The sequence below is a fragment of the Bos taurus genome, chromosome 11 (assembly GCF_002263795.3).
Source record: "Bos taurus isolate L1 Dominette 01449 registration number 42190680 breed Hereford chromosome 11, ARS-UCD2.0, whole genome shotgun sequence".
NCBI classification, from domain to species: Eukaryota; Metazoa; Chordata; class Mammalia; order Artiodactyla; family Bovidae; genus Bos; species Bos taurus.
Genome location: NC_037338.1, coordinates 101,710,778 through 101,727,607, shown reverse-complemented (window position 1 = coordinate 101,727,607; position 16,830 = coordinate 101,710,778). Strand labels below are relative to the sequence as shown.

The window sequence follows — 16,830 nt, the reverse complement described above, 5'->3', positions numbered from 1 at the left end:
TCATCCCTGGACTTGTGTCATCAGTCCAGCATGGAATTCCCAAGAGCTGCCTCATAGGAAAATAGCAGGTGCCAAATATGAAGTTCTTTGCCCAGTGGCCTGTTGCTTCTGCCTTGTAACAGGAATTTGGAAACCTTGCCGAGGGAACTGCAGAGCAGTGAGCCTGCACTGGTCGATTTAACATGAAGGAGGTGCTGCAGAAGCATTCCTAGTCACTTTTCTGGGATCCCACGGAAGATTTAATTTGCTAAGAACGGAGCTACTCCCGATGGGGGTCAGGCAGCCAGAAGGATCCAGTGCAAGCAGGATGGCCCGTCGTCCTTGAGAAGCCCGTGCAAGGGAGTAGGCAGAATGAGTCAAGCGGAAAGGAGACTCCGGCTCAGGCAGGGCGTGGGCAGCAGGGTGAGAGTCACAGACGTCTGGGGAAGGCTGTGGGCAGTGGGGGCAGGATGGTGTCAGGAGGGGGCGCCTGAGTTGTGGTCTGATGGCCAGTTAACGTTTCAGGGAAATGAAGGTCAGTGAGGGACCTGCCTGAAGATGGGGAGTAGAAGCTTGTCTCAAGTATAAACTCTCAGGACTGAGGTCCAGGGAGAGCGGCCGGAGGGGTAGCAACAGCCAGCCCTTCACACAACCTGCCCCTCGGTCGCAACCTGCTGCTTTCTCCTGGGTGCTGCCCTCTGGGCTTGGGCCCAGCCTTGACCGCTCTTTCCCCACTTGTGCCCAGACGTGTCCTGCTGCCGTTCCTGGGAGGTGCCCACCCTCCTCTTCACAATCTTTGTCTGGGTCTGCTTAGCCCCCCGGTCCACAGACCCCCTTTCCTTCCCGGCATGCGCTATGATTCTAGGAGACTTGAACAGCTGCTCAGACATGTGGCATCTGGGACATTAAGACCAGTTTGGTAGAAGAAGGTGTTCAGGGAAATGATGAGCTACTGTGAGGCCAGAACGATGTGGAGAGCTAGGTGCAGCCACCCCCGGGAATGGGCGGCCGGCCCCCTCGTGCCTGTTCGAATTCCACCAGGCCTTGCAGTATGCCTGCCCCTTGGCGCACGGGTAAGTGTTTGAGGGAGGCCCACTGAGGTACACCTCTCAGATGTGGCGCTGGCGTCCTCCTCCCACCCCTGGATTCTCCTCCATCACTCGTACCCCTGGCCGTCTGCCCTGTCCTCACTGCGGCCTTGCCCATGCTGACTGCCTGACTCCCACCTCCCCCCGAACTCCCGTCCCTCCAGCCCCAGTCCTTCTCTCACCACCCTGGATTCCCACTGCTGTTCCCACTGTGGCCCTTCTTGGGCTTGCACTTTCTCTATTCTGAACCCTAGTGGTGTGAAATCTTGGAAGCTCTGAGTTGGGTCCATATTCACTTTACCCTTGACCAGAATATTATTGGGAACCTGTTAATAACCATTAGGGTTTCCAGTCCTCTGGACATTATAACACTGATGTTACAAAAGCCACCTCCCTCTATGCCTATTCTTTCTTGGCTCACTGATATTAACTGTCACCAAGAGATATAGCTGGATGCTAGGACTCTGTTGAAATATTTTCTTTACTATCTTGGCTTCCAAAATGATTCTGGAGAATCAAAACTTCTAGAAGACCCAGAAGAAGAACTTCAGAAATACCCATAATGACTGTCTTCTGTTTTTAAAAATCTCTCGGGTAAGAAAGTCGTGTGTGTCCTGTTGAGGACTTCAGTTTAAATGGGGACGCTGGGTAGAGCTGCTGGCCGTGATCCTCCGAGAGCCGGGCCAGGCTTCCACACTGTAGCACACGGGCCCTTCTAGGACCCTGCCCAGGAGAGGCTTACTCTGTCCGCCCCCTCCTCGGTCTCCTGTCACCAGCCATCACTGAGACAAAGGGATCTGACAGGTGGAAAGGCCAAACAGAGAAGGAGAGGGAGACAGGAAGGAAGATTGTGGACCACAGCAGGTGTGCCCTCCTGCTGGTTAAGTAGGCCCCCGCCGTCCCCTGTGTCTTCCTGACATCTTTTCCTCACTGGCTTCCTGCCTGCTCAGAGCAAACTTACTCTGAGAGAAGAGGGAGGGTCCGTGGGCAGTACCAGGGGCCCAGGGCAGGCAGGTTCATCTCTGAGCTGACCTCTCTTGGGCTCTTTGTTCCGTCGGCCTGCCCGACCTCCCAGGGTTTCCTAGAGAGCGGCCCCCAGCACTGTCAGCAGCGAGGAAAGCAGGGCTATTTTGCCACCCGCGCGGGAGTCTTTGCAGGCCCCTCTGAGTCTGGCCTGAGATCTTCGCAGGCTCTTCCAGTCTGCTGGGCCGTTGAAGTGCGATGTGGCTCCTCCAAAACGTTCCCCCTGTGCCTTTTTGCCCTTCCTCAACAACCAGGTGCCCGTGTAGCCAGCGTATCCCTGAAGTGTGACTGAGTTTACTGCTGCTCCGAGCCCAGACACAGCCTTGTGAGAAGGAGGCATGGGCAGGCCAGCACTCCTGTGGGTTCCTAACCCCTTCAGGTAGAGGTAGCAGCCTGGCTCTGTGTCAGGCCCCCACGCTGAGCCCAGGGTGAGCCTGCCTTGCCTGCGTGGACGCCCAAAGGCCAGGGACCGGGGCCCAGGGACCTTGTCCTGGGGGCTCCCAAAGCAGCTGCTCTGCCCCTGCTGCTTCTGTCCCTCCTAAAGACTCCCCGACTCTTGTCAGTGCTCATGTCATTGTGGACAGCTCTTGCAGACTAGCTTCAGACAGGAACTTCCCTGCCTCCCCTCGCTGATGACGGCTGACCTACTGTAGTCCGTGACAGTCCTGCTGGTCAGGGACCACAAGGCCCCCGGGTCCTTGGGAATGTCCTGTGTGACGTGACCCCTAAGGGGTGCTGGCTACACGCTGACGGTTGCCTTTACTCTTGTGATTTCAGGCTGCTTGGCAACTTGTCAGGGGCTCTTCTTCCTGTTCTGTGATGGAATGTTTACCCATGTTCTGGAGATGGAGACACCAGACTAGAGAAGCTGAACCACTAGATAAGAGTTTTAAGTCAGCTGAGGTTAGAATCAGATCCCCATCATGAAAAGTACAGTGTCAGGTTGATGTCTATGAATTGTTCAATGGCCAGTAAGCATTGAGACCCGAGAAGGTTCAGGAGAAAGAAAAGCCTGTGCGCGGACATCAAGAGACGCGCTTTCTTTGTCCTGACAGTGTTCTGATGCAGGACAGAGTGTAGCCGCAGGCTCTCCATAGAGCGCTAAGAGTAGGTGTGAGTTAGAGCCCCTGTTGTGCTGCGTAAAGCCACACTGAGTGAAAAATAGTGGAGCTGTATTTCTAGAACTAAATTCAGATCACTGTGGAATCCGTACTAAATCTTCCTATGAAGAGTTGACGTTATCGAGGTTAATGTTTCTTTCTTTAATGCAGAAAAGCATTTCTTAAAACGATGTTATTTGTTTGCCAGTGCCGGGTCTCCGTGGCTGCAGTGAGCGGGTCCTCTCTCGATGTGCTCGCGCTCCTCACTGCAGTGGCTTCTCTCGTCGCGCTGGCTCTAGCACGCACGGGCTTCAGCAGTGGTGGTGCGTGGGCTCCGCAGCTGTGGTTCCCGGGCTCTAGAGCATGGGCTTCGTTGCTCTGCAGCGTGTGGGGTCTTCCTGGAGCAGGGGTAGAGCTTCTGTCTCCTGTACTGGCAGGCAGATTCTTTATCACTGAGCCACCAGGGAAGCCCGAAGCTTAATATTTAAGGAATATACAGAGCCTCCCAAGATGTATTGGAGGTTCTCACAAAAATGTAATTAGCCATGAAACCATTGGCCAAAAATGTAGTGTGTTTCAAGGAAGATCTTGTGATTCAAATGCAAAAGTATGAAACATGAGAGAAAACGTAGTAAATTCCTGCTTTCACTTGTCCTAAAATTCTCCTGAGCAGAACATTTTTGTTCTTCTACATCCTTTGTTGTAGAATTACAAATTAGAATTTTAAATGAATTTAAAGAGAGAAGGCATTTTTTGGACACACGTGACGTCAGTGTCGCCTTCCTTGGGTGAGCTGGGCGCTGGCTCCTTGCTCCCACAACAGGACCCACAGCAGTGTCTCTCCTCGCCTTGAGCACAGGAGCTCTCAGCATCGGCCTCCGACCCTGCCACTGGGCTTCAGAAACTCTGCTTCTGACATTATCTAACATGTAATAGTTAAAAATTAACACAGGCACCTCAAAGAGGGAAGTTCTCTCTGGGCCTAAGACAGCTTTTGTAAACACATAGTTAACTGGGCCCAGGAAGGAGAGAGGAGACAGGCAGTCTTGTAGCTAGTTTGCCCCATGGAGTGAGAAGAACCATTATCAAGGGTCCTTCCTGGTGACCTCGGAAGGGTCATGTCCCATCTGAGAACCGAATAAGATGTGGTTGTTTCCAGGAGATCCCTCCCCAGGAAATCGAGGCTGTGTGTTTTGCGTCGGCTAAAAGCTTTACTTCCTTCCAAGAGAAATAACTGAGGCCCATATTGTGCGGACACTCGCAGGCCCTGTTTGAAGGCCGCTTCCGCTGAGCCCAGGACTGGCCCTGGGCTGTGGTTCCCACCGGCTCACTATAGGAGAAGAAAGCCCAAACCACCCTCGAATTACAGCTCCTTTGAGTATGTTTTCTCCCAAATGATGGATAAAACTTTAAGCCCCCAAACAAGCTGTCCAAGAGCTTATCTGTTTTCACCAAGTAGTGTTCAAAAACCCTGAAGTCACGAGCCTTGCTGGAGCCAAGGGTGTACAGTAATGACTGATCTCTGGCGACTTCTTCACTTCCCGAGCACTTGGCGGCCACAGTCAGTCCATTCACTCAGATGAGTGCATTTCCCATGATTGGCAGGGCTGGACGTTCTCTAGAGCGTGGAGCCCGAGTCACCATGGAGTCGCTGTGATTGGCAGGGCTGGATGTTCTTCAGAGCTTGGGGCCTGCCCGAGTCACCCTGGAGTAGCCGTAACGGTCAAGGTCCTCTGGCCTACAGCTCCAGCCCTCGGCTGTTGGCACGCTGACCGCCTTCTCTGGGCCCCGGTCTTCTGATAGTCACAGGGATTAGATGAAATATCTGTCATGTTGAGGAATCAGAGGTTTTCTTATGAAGATTACTTTCCTGCTTTCTTGCCAACAGCGCAGGGCCTGTCCCTAGTCATCTTTCATGCCAGGATATAATGGAAAGGAAGTGGCACTGAAACTGGTGCCTGGCCAGCTTCAGGAAGCTCTGCTTACCTAGCACATGACTGGCCACCCATCAAGGCGGTCTCCCTCCTCCTTTACACCCAGAAGACTCTTGGTGGTTCTTTCAGCTGTGTAGTTCAAAGAGTCAGTGGCTCCTGTGTCTCTCACGAGGGTAAACCTTTGCTCTACGTATCTGACGTGTATGTCAGGCCTTGGCTCACTGCCTCTTGCAGGCTGGTCATCACTCGGGAGGTGTCCGAGCGAAGTGAGTAGACCGGACCCTGCAGAGCTGCAGGATCGCAAACTTAGGGCCTGTCACATGCCCAGAGTGCTCCCTGAGTGTGAGGGGGCTGTCCCAGCAGCATCTCTGTCGAGCTGAGCCCAGCTGTGGCTTACTAGGTCCATGGCTGCCCTTCCAGCCTATCTCTGCATCTTCGTAAGGAGGATTATAATTTGGTGCAGAGTAAATGAGGTGGTTCACATAAAACCTTCAGCACCTCATCTGCCCAGCAAGACACCTTCAGTGAGAATAGCTGCCATCCCCACCATCACAAGATGGCTCTTGCTGGCACTTTTGACTGTGAGATCAGGGCTGACGTGGGGGGCCAGGTGCCCCTTCTCCCCAGAAGTCATTCGAGCCCCCATAGATCTCCCGCAGAAACATGCCGCCTCCCAACAGGCAGCTCGTCCCATTATAGACTCCTGGGCCCAGACAGTCTTACTCCAGCTATAAATAAAAATTCCTGCCGCGGAGCGCAGCAGCAAAGCCCGGCACCAGCCAGATCCTAAAATAGACTCCAGGCTGTGGTGAAGGCGTGTTTTCTGCTCCATGGCCAGCCCTGCGTTCTCCCTGCCCTTGTGAAATAAATGTGATCTTAAAGGGCCTGGAAACACTGCTTGGGGGAGGCGGTGGATACTGGATTTGTTGACTGCAGTATGGGCATGAGCCTGCAGGGCCAGGGAGGGGCCGGCCTGGTGGTGATTAGAGAGCAGCCCTGTGTCTCCCCCGCACCCCCTACCACCACCGCCGCCCCCTGAAGGTGATGTTCAGGCCTGGCTGCTGTCCCATAGGACCGCATAGCTAGAATACCAGAGCTGAGCCCAGGCAGCCTGGTTGTTGCTGAGGGAAGGAGGGCAGAGCAGCCAGCCGCTCTGTCCCAGAGACACGCACCCTCCTTCCCTTCTCCCTGGCGGCCGCCCCTCTCCTCTGCCGTCCTCACCCGCGGTGGCTTCCCCTGCGAACCCACACCTGCACAGCCCAGGCAGCTTGTCCACGACCCCTTGCACCCGCTGTTGAGACACTGCTGAGTCAGGCAACGTTCTGGGCACCTTGGTTAATAACAGTGTTAGGAGCCATTCCTAAGCATTCCCTCATTCAGTAAGTATGTACTGAGTTAATTAAACGCCTTGGCTCTGTTTTTCGAGGCGCTCCTGAGGGTATTTTGGAGGGCAGGAGAGGAGAGCTGACGCTGATTGCTTGTCACCCAGCCAAACTTACAGGGCGTCTCAGTAAATGCACACAGAGCCCCTGGGAGGGAAGAACTGCTGTTTCCATCCCCGCTTTAAAGAGGAGGAGACTGAGGCTCCAAAACTCACAACCCCTGCCCGAGGTCACACAAGTAGAGCTCAGGACCCGAGTGCAGGTCTGTATGACTTGCGCACGTGCCCTCAGCAGTTATCTCAGCTTCCAGAAAAGGCACCCACTGTGTGTGTGTGTATGTGCACGTGCACGCGTGTGTATAAGTTAGGGCTTGGTTACTGCAGGGCCCACTCCAGTGCTCTGTGCGTTTTCATGCTTCAGGGGTGTGGGGGTGTCAGTGAGCACACGTCAGGACCCCAGAGCCAGCATTTGGCCTGGTTCGTTGTGGCTGCTATAACAGATTACTGCAGCCTGGGTGGCTTATAACAGCAAGTGTGTTTCTCGCGGTTCCGGAGGCCAGCATGGTTGGGTGAGGCCCTCTCCCTGGTCACGGACTTTTCTTGGTCCTCACATGGCAGAGGGTAGAGCCTCTTTTCTGTAGCACAGACCCTAGCATCTGGTGGGGTGAGGATTTCAACATACAAATTTGGAGGGGCACTGATGTTCCGACCATAGCAGCACTGTAGGTGAACTGTGAGCGAGGCAGAGTCGTGGCCCAGGGAAAGGCCCCTGTGTGTGGGAGCGAGTGTCCGGCAGGCCTGGGGGCCGGACTCCTGCGAGAGTCTGCAGCCACTGCCTCAGCGCAGCCAGCGCAGGGGTCCCTCAGACGGTCTCCCGGGACTGGCCGGGCCGTCCCCTCCCTCGGCTGATGCACTTCACTCGTGGTCTCCTCTGGGCACCTTCTCAGCCACTGAGAGCGCCTCCCTGTGGCTGTGGGGGGAGCATCCTCCAGAGGTGAGACAGCCCCCAAAGCCAGACTCGCCACCCACAGCAAGGCCCTGGCTTGGACGGCTGCTCTGAGAGGTCAGATGGAAGGCGTCGGCTGCCGGCCCTGGAGAGGGTGCCCCGTGGAAGCTCAGGCCCCACGGCCCTGGGGAGAGGACAGCTGAGCCAGGGCTCCACCGCCGCGGGCTTCTTCCCAAAGAAGGCATGTGGACAGATGAGACCGACAGGAACCCAGGCCTCATTGTCATGCCGTGCTTCTTCACTCGTTCCCCTGTGTCTGGGTTGGCCTTGAGCTTCTGAGTTAGATGGGAGTAAGATGTGTGGGGACAGTCAGTTTCTAGGCAGGTACCCTGGGTCGGATATAAATCAACAGCCATGGGGCTCGTGGCCTCACCAAGGAGCAGGGGAGCTTTGAACTGTGATCCACAGCCCGAGGAGGCTGATGAGGGGCAGAGGGGAGTGTGACTGTCCCTTGTGTGACAGCAGCTCTCCCCCCAGGTTGAAGTGTAGCTTTAGAGAAACGCTTAAAGTGATGAGTGGCTTTAGCCTCTCATTAGTTTAATTCTTCATTTCCTCTTGCTTCATGGATTTCAAAAATCCTGTGCCGGGTATTCCCTGGCAGTCCAGTGGTTAGGACTCCTTGCTTTCACTGCCAGGGGTCCAGGTTTAACCCCTGATCAGGGAACTAAGATCCCACACGCCTCACAAAAAAAAAAAATCCTATGCCAACATGTAGAGAGGACAGCTGAGCGAGCGGTGTGCCTGTTTGTTTTGGGGGGCGGGCTTTTGTCAAGTTCCAGCCCCTCATGGTGGGAAGTGAGCCTGGCGGGGGCTCCAAACTCAGCCCCTGCTGCACATTCGTCCCCGTTTCTCAAGGACAGTGGGCAGGCCTGGCCACCCCAGGACTGTTAGCTGGTGGTCTCCAACCCTCCTTCCACAGCACAGCCCAGGCCCAAGTCTGTGCTCCCAGGCTCTGCTCTCTGCCCAGCCTGATCTCAGGCTTTTCTTTCATGATGGGACCCTCGGAGAATGGAGCCTTGCAGTCCTAAAGGGGGCGTCAGAGGCATTGCACTTGGTCTGTTAAAGAAAGAAAGAAAAAAGATGGACAGAAAGGGAAATGTACTCATAAATTTTTAGTGTTTTGGGAGCACAATTCTTTCAACCATGTTTAAGGCTTATCACTTCCCTTCCAAAAGGATTTGAAGTGACTACAATATTGAAAAGGCTTGCAGTATTTGACTTTCAAGAACTAAAATCAGAGAGATTCATCAAAAAAAGAGTCAAAATGAGTAAATGTGACCAGGTATCTGCATACGCTCGGTTCAGTCATGAGGTTCCTGGAAGGACAGTCGGCATAGATGGGGCTGCATAGGTTCAATTTTCTGACAGAGGATGGGACCCCCCCCACCTCCACAGTGTGGGATGGGGGCTTGCTCTCCTTGGGGGGGCACCGCGTCCCGCCGTGTAGACGCTGAGGACGGCTCTGGGTGGTCTTCAGGCTCTTCTCAAGGGGCTGCCGAGCCAGGGTTGGGGGACCTCCAGCCAGAGGGCCGCAGGGGTGGTTTGGCCTGAGTGGTGTCCTCGTTCGAAAGACCATGATCGGCCCGTCACGACTCAGCCGAGTTAATCTAACAACTTTTTCTCTTGTCTGTTTTCCTCTCCCCTCCTCTCGTGTTCGTGTCTGTGTTCCACTCTGACTCTGTAGTACAAGTCCGTGTTTAGGTCCTACTCGCAGGATTTCGTGCCTCACAGCCAAGCTTCCGTCCAGCCTTTCCTTCCGTCTACCTCCTCTTCCTCTCCACACTTCCCACCTGTCCACCAGTATCAGAGCTCTGACTTAGCCGTGCCGCCCGTGGCCAGTCTGCCTCCCAGCACCCTGGACGGGCCTCTCTCATCTTCTCAGGAGAGCAGCTTTCACGGGAACACTGTCTGCCTTCCTTCCGAAACCTCTTTCACTGACTCGCCCCAGACGCCTTCGGTGAGAACTCAACACACACACCTCCACGCGGGGCTGCACATTCTGAGAAAGCCTCCGCCCACTCTCGCTGTCAAGGCCATTGCTGACATTGGCCCCGTCGCAGTGTGGCTGGGCTGAGGGGTGCACAGGGCCCCCTGGTGAGATGGTAGCCCATCAGCTTCCAGAACAGAAATGAATTCCCTGTGGATTCCCAGCAAACTAGGATCTGATTTTCCACAGATGGTCAGTGGCTACTTAGAGACGATCTGTTGTCCTAATCGTCAGGTGTAAATCCTGCTGGTCTTCCGTGCGGTTGGGAGATTCTAGAGAAGTGCAAAGAGGCCTCTGATGGCCCAGAGGCAATTGCGTGTAGAGTTGCTGTGGCACTGGGGGTGGGGGCCTGCTTGCCGTGTGGCCAGGCGGCCCGCAGTGCCTCCTCCGGGCTCAGGGCAAGGCTGCTGTGCCCGGGGACGGGGACAGGGCAGGACAAGTGCAGGCGCCTGCAGCCAGCCCTCCAGCGTCTCCTTCCCTCCGTGACTGCCCCCCATCCTGCGTGCCCTGCCCTCCATGATTGCCCCCCATCCTGCATGATTGCCCCCCCCCCATGATTGCCCCCCGTCCTCCGTGACTACCCCTGTCCTCCGTGACTGTCCCCTGTACCCTATCCCCTGCCCTCCATGATTGCCTCCCATCCCCCATCCCTCGTCCTCTGTGATTGCCCCCCACTCCTGTGATTGCCCCCCGCCCCCCATGATTGCCCCGTCCTCCATGACTGCCCCCCGTCCCCTATCCCCCATCCTCCATGATTGCCCCCGTCCCCTATCCCCCGCCCTCCATGATTGCTCCTCGTCCTCTGTGACTGTCCCCTGTCCCCCGTCCTCCATGATTGCACCCATCCCCCATCCCCATCTTCGGTGATTGCCCCCGCCCTCCATGATTGCCCCCCATTCCCTGTGATTGCCCCCCGTCCCCTATCCCCCGCCCTCCGTGATTGCCCCCTGTTCTCTGTGACTGCCCCCCGTCCCCTGCCCTCCATGACTGCCCACCGTCCCACATTCTCCTGCCCTCTGTGACTGCCCCCTGTGCCATGCTGTGGCCCCTGCTGTCCCTGCTACAGCAGAGACGGAGGAGTATGCCTCCTCCAGGGCACTTTGAGGGCTAAAGTGCCCTTGACATCTTTGGAGAAGCTCCAGCAGGAAATCTGAGTCCCCTCTGACAGAGGCAGGGAGTGGAAAAACAGCTTTGTCCCCTGACCCTGGGAAGATCCCCAGGGAATGGAGGGCACCATCTTCCCCTCCTTGAGAAAGAACGTCCCAGTCAGGGCCAGCCTGGCGGGGCCATCACAGGTGGGTATCTCTCATCCTGTCTCCCCCAGAGTGAGCACGCCTGTGAGGGGGACTACGTCAGTCTGTATTGCTCTGGCCAGAGCAGCGAGGAGCTGGCCCGCCCTCGAGGAGTAAGTAACCTCGGGCTGCCTCGTGCATGCGGCCAGGCCTGCGGCTCGGCCCTGCTCCCATCGGCCTGAGGCTCCCGTCGGCCTGAGCCTCCTACTCAAGAGCTGCCGGGCCCGGGGCCGACCTGGCTCTCAGAGAGGACGGGGCTTCCAGTGCAGCCTTCTTTGCTTTTGCTTCCGCGTATGGGTCCCCTGCAGCCTGACCGGCTGGCCTGCTGGGAATCACAGAGCAGCTGGCTCGGCCCCGGTTGGCTACTCTCAGGGATTTCTTCCCACCCCATCTTCCGGTGTTGAGGCCTGTCTCCTGTCCATCCTCTGAGGCGGGGAATTCTCCCTCTCCCGCACTGAGCTCTCCAAACCAACACCCCTCCACCAGCATGCTCCACGACCACGCCCCTGCTCCCAGGGCAGCTGGTGAGACTCCCAGGCCTCACACCGTCGTGGTCGCCCTGGTCTTCTGCTGTGCCAGTGCCAGGCAGTTGAGGGGCCGTGATTCAGCTGAGCAGTCAGCTGTCCAGGTTTTGCTGCAGCAAAACATGAGCAAGTGCAGAACCTTCCAGAATAACTCTCCCACCCTGAGCCAGGCCCAGTCTCTAGAGGGGGTACCCTGAGGGTACTCCGTCCTCCTCTGGGGTCAGCTCAAAGGGCCCAGCCGTTGAAAGCATGGTCACTCTTATTATGATGACCCCGTAGCACCTCAGATATCCACACAAGCAGGCCCCACTTCAGGCATTAGCAAGCTGTAGAATGAGGTGGAGTTCCCACTCTGGTGGAATCCAGCCTGGTCCCCGAGAGCTGTTTTTCCCCAGGTGTCCCCTTCATCTTCCAGGTCAGCCTCTGTACACGGAGCCCGTCCCAGGCTGACATTCCTGGGCTCCCCTCCCCCTGTGACCCTCCATGAGGACGTTTCTGCATCTTTGTGTCCCGCCCCCCAGGTCCCCCCTTCTCTGTTGCAGCCCGGGCAGCAGACCAGGGGTGCCAGGGCCGTGTGGTCACTGAGAGGGGTGGGCCAGGTTCCTGGGAAGAAGCCAGGGTGCTGGAGGAGGGGAAGGGCTGCCTTGTGCTCCTGAGCAACGAGGCCCTTGGGAAGCGTGATGGGGTCAGGTGAGCACTGTGGTGCTGAGGGCGTCAGTGACTAGGAGGTCAGCAGAGGTGTGCTGCACACCCCAAGGCACAGCGGGCAGGGCCGTAGCTTTCAGCTCTGGCGTCAGGGGCAGGGCTGTGTCCCTCCCCACAGCCTCTGTTTCTCTGTGTGCCCGGGCACGTGGATGACCGCCAGCTGGTAGGGTGTTGGTCAGGGCCACGGAGGAAGGGCATGCACTGGCTGAGCTTGGCTGTGTGGTAGGTAGCCCCTGGGGCGGCCCTTTCTGCCGGGAGGTGATGGGATGGCTCCGTCTAGGCCGGCAGCTGACAGAGGCTCTGGGTAGTGGAGCCTTCACTCTCCCTGAAGGCAGGGTACTGGTCGGAAGAGGCCGTGCTTCCTGTGTGCCGGTCGCGGTGGACGCGTTTATATCTCAGGCCACTCCCTGGGAAGTCGCGCTCCGAAGCCGCATGCAGGCAGGTGCTCTGCGGAGAGCAGCCCAACAGGGGCGGCTGTCACACACCCAGCTCTGCCTTCTCTTCCCAGGAGTCACCCGCGGCGAAGGATGGACACTCCAGAGACGCCACATCGGCCAGCTGTGTGCCCGGGAAGGAGGGCAGGGACAGCGGGGACAGGTAGGAAAAGCCCCTCGTGGGGCAAGCACCCTGAGAACAGCGTGTCTGCCATCCGGTGACCACTACCCCTGCCCGCAAGGCCTCTGGGGGTTTGTGTTCACACCTGGGCTGCGCAGATGCTGTGCTTTTTACCAATAGAAAGTTTGTAGCAGCCCTGCGTCAAGCCAGTCTGTGGGCACCGTCTTTCCAACAGCATCTTCTTGCTTAGTGTTTCTGCATCGCAGTTTGCTAATTCTCCCAGGATTTCAAACTATATATTGATTTCAAACTATACACTATTACTGTATTCATTATGACAATCTATGATCTTTGAGGTTACTATGGTAATTGCTTTGGGGCATCACAGACTGTGTCCATATAAGATGGCAGACTGAATCAATAAACACGGTGTGCGTTCGGACTGCTCCACACTCTCCGAATAGCTATCCCCCGCACCCCCAGCCGCCCCCGTCTCCCTCCCTCTCAGGCCTCCCTGTCCCCAGATACACAGTATTGAAGTTAGGCTAGTTAATAACCCCACATTGGCCCCTAAGTGTTCAAGTGAAAGGAAGAATCGCTCCTGTGTCACTTTAAATCAAAAGCTAAAAATGATGGAGTTCAGCGAGGAAGGCATTTTGAAAGCCAGGACAGGCCTAGAGCTAGGCCTCTCGCACCAACCAAACCGGTAGGCATGTTGTGAAGGCAAAGAAAGTCCTTGAAAGAAATTAGAAGGGCTGCTCCAGAGATCACACGAGATAAGACAGAGAAACAGCCTTCCTGCTGGTACGGAGAACGTTTGGGTGGTCTGGATAGAAGAACAAACAAACCAGCCCAACACTCCCTTAAGCCTCATCCAGAGAAAGACCCTAATCTCTTCAATTCTGTGAAGGGTGAGTGAGGTGAGGAGGCTGCAGAAGAAAATTCTGAACCTGGCAGGAGTGGCTCATGAGGGTTCGGGAGAGAAGCCATCTCATAACACGCAAGTGCAGGCGAAGCAGCAGATGCTGACGCAGGAGCTGCAGCAGGTCATCGAGAAGTCCCAGCTCAGATCATCCATGGGGGAGGCTATACTAGACGGCAGAGGAAACAGCCTCCACTGGAAGAAGATGCCATCCGGGCTTTTCATAGCCAGAGAGGAGAAGTCAGTGCCTGGCTTCAAAACTTCAAAGGACAGGCTGACTCTCTTGGGGGCTAACACAGCTGGTGGCTTGAAGCTGAAGCCAGTGCTCATTCACCATCTGAAAATCCTACGGCCCATAAGAGTGATGCTGACTCTCTTCTGCCTGTGCTCTGTACGTGAAACAGCAACGCCTGGGCGACAGAACATCTGTTCACAGCGTGGGTCACTGAATATTTTAAGCCCACTGTTGAGACCCGCTGCTCAGAAGAAAAGATGCCTTTCCAAGTAGTGCTGCCCGTGGAAAACGGACCCGGTCGCCTGCGAGCTCTGATGGTGATGTCAGTGGGCGATGAAATCAGCGTTGTTTCCGTGCTTGCCGATGTAACATAATCCCACCCCTCAAAGGCCTCCATGCCAGCCCACAGCCAGCCACTGCTTCTTGAGTATGTGCACACGTATTGTTCGCCTTACAACTATCCATAACAGTGTTTTCTTCTTCAAATCCTAAGCCAACCTCTCCTCCACCTCTTACGAGTTCAAGTAAAATGGAGTATAAAAGATTCCTACCCCCAAATTTTTTATGGTGAGTTTCTACAGGTAGTGTGTATATTGTATGTCGTGTGTATTCGAAACTGTTATGAATATGACTCTCAGTCCCTAGATATTTCAGCATGCCTCAAAAGTGCCAACATGATTACAGTATGATTATCACACCCAAGAAGAGTAATAAGAACTTCCTTCTGATATGCAGATGATAGAAAGTGAAGAGGAAGTAAAGATCCTCCTGATGAGGGTGAAAGAAGAGAGTGAAAAAGCTGGCTTGAAACTCAACATTAAAAAAACTAAGATCGTGGCATCCGGTCCCATCACTTCATGGCGAATAGATGGGAGAAAAGCAGAAGCAGTGGCAAATTTTATCTTCCCAGGCTCCAAAATCACTGCAGACAATGAATGCAGCCATGAAATTAAAAATACACTTGCTCCTTGAAAGAAAAGCTGTGAGAAACCTAGACAGCATATATCTCATAAGACTGATTTTTTTGGAACCAGGTCAATCAGGATTCATGTTTGCATTTAGCCATATGTCTCTGTAATCTTTGGTAACATTCTCAGTGTTGGCCTGAGTCAAACCTGACCGGCTGTGGAAATACGTAGTAACTCTCCAACCTGCACGTAGAAAGGGTAATTGCAGGACCCGCCTATCAGCTCTGCCACCTGCGACTTCATGCTGACATTCCCTTCTTTGTGAGATGTTCACACATTCAATTTTTCCTCACTCTTTTGGCTAAGGTTTGGCTGGGGGTCCTGGGTGCAGAGCTAAGCAATACCCATTGTATTTGTCAAGCGAGGGCATAAATAGTTAAAGATATGGTGAAAACAGCAAGAGATAGGGGAAAAAATGGAAAGCTTTCCCCAGGGGACTGTTGACGAGGGCTGCCCACCCGGCCTGCTCTGGCCGCTCCTCAGAGTCGTGCCCATGGGGTCCATCTGTGTGACGCGGCGCCTCAGGTCTCCCCGAGTGTTAAGGGGTGGTGGGTGTTCTACTCTAACACCCAGCGGCAGAGGTGTCTTGCCAAGACACCTTATGTCTTAGATACTGAGTATTAAAAATGAGGCCTCTGACCACAAGGCCAGTCCGTGGCTCACGGGGTCCTTCATGAGAATGATGGGAATCACGGATAAAACCCTGGGGGAAAGCAAGGTGCCTACAGATCCCACGGCCGTCTGCCTGCTGCGTCCCCCCCACTCCCCATGTGCTTCCTCTGGGGGTTCTCTCCTCCCCACACTCCTGCTCAGCGCTTCAGTCCCAGCTTGCCCGTCCTACCCTCAGGCCCCCTGGCCCTTGTCCCCACCAGCGCTCCAAGGACAAGGGCCTGGTTCCCGCTCTTCAGTCTCCCAGAGAAGTGGCCCCGGGCAAAGACCTGGAGTGGCATTGAGATGCGTGCTGGCCTGTCCCCTACCCCGCTGGCCCTGTGCTGTCCTCTCCTGGAGTACTGACCGTCCATGCGGTGGGCCTTGATGCAGATGACTGAGACCGTTACTTCATCAAAGCTCTCAGTGGAACCTTCTTGATCTGTGTGCTTAATCCCTTCCACTTAACCGATGGAGCACGCAGAGAGCAGGGACTGTCCTGAGGTCACACAGCTCATCAGGAGCAGAGTTAGAAACCCAGTCTGCGTCCCGGCATCCGTCCACCCCCTGTGGAGGGGTGGGAGCGGGTCTGGTCTTCACGTGGAGCTGCGGTCCAGGGAAGACTTGCTCGGGGAGCATCAGTACCACCCGGACCCCACGCACGGGTCACGCTGCCTCGGCCGCAGGTGCCTGAAGCCCCAGGCCTGCTGACACAACACAAACCACATCTCTTTCCAGGGCCCGGAAGTCACCAGACGCTCCAGAGGCTCAGTCAGAGGAGGAGGTGGACGAGCTCTCCCTCATCGACCACAACGAGATCATGGCGAGGCTGACCCTCAAGCAAGAGGTGGGTTCCTCACAGGCCGTACATGCAGCGTCTGGCCCAGAGAGAGGGTGAAGGGGTGTTGAGAAGGGAACCTGGAAGTGACCCACACAGAAAGGCTGCAGCCAAGTGCTGACCCCCGGTGGCCCTGGGCTGTGGGCTCTGCACCCTCTTGTCCTGGCCCCGTGCCTGGGCCACTGTAGGTGCTCCAGGACCCTGGGCACACTGGCGACTGCCCAGAGGAAGTGTGCTGTCCCTTCTCCGACACTTGGCGAGTGAGCTTGGGCAAGTGGCCTGTCCTCCATAAGCCCCAGACGATGGGACTCTGGAGGCTGTGGTGAGAACGAAGCCCACGTGGGTGCTCAGCATGGAGCCCTGTGTGCTGGGCCCTCCTTAGTTCAGGGTGTTTTCATGTTAGTGACAGAACCGTCCACATGGCTCTCTCTGCGGGGGAGGCACACGCCGATGAAGGGATTTCAGGCCTGGCCACACGGCTGCCTCCAGCCTGTGTCTTATCAGAAGAGCTTCACTGGTGAACATAGTGCCCAAACCTGTCACCGCCCAAGGAGCTGAGCTGAGAGGGCCTTCCACTCCCTGCTGCCCAGCAACCCTGGGGACTCGGGGGAGCAGCTCCCAGTGACGGCCTTGACCCCTCCCCGG

The 16,830-nt window shown here is 55.8% G+C and overlaps 1 protein-coding gene across 29 annotated transcripts in view; it reads left to right on the top strand.

Annotated features, from left to right (window-relative positions):
- Positions 1–16,830, top strand: part of RAPGEF1 (Rap guanine nucleotide exchange factor 1) — a 137,264-nt gene that overhangs the window by 106,623 nt on the left and 13,811 nt on the right. For 21 of the 29 annotated variants that reach the window (XM_059891265.1, XM_059891257.1, XM_024998675.2 and 18 more), the window contains 4 exons: positions 9,196–9,468; positions 10,823–10,903; positions 12,528–12,616; positions 16,086–16,194. In XM_059891265.1, the coding sequence (XP_059747248.1) occupies positions 9,196–9,468; positions 10,823–10,903; positions 12,528–12,616; positions 16,086–16,194 (552 nt within the window). The remainder of the gene's footprint in view (positions 1–9,195; positions 9,469–10,822; positions 10,904–12,527; positions 12,617–16,085; positions 16,195–16,830) is intronic. The other 8 variants (XM_059891272.1, XM_059891271.1, XM_059891270.1 and 5 more) reach the window with 3 other exon arrangements.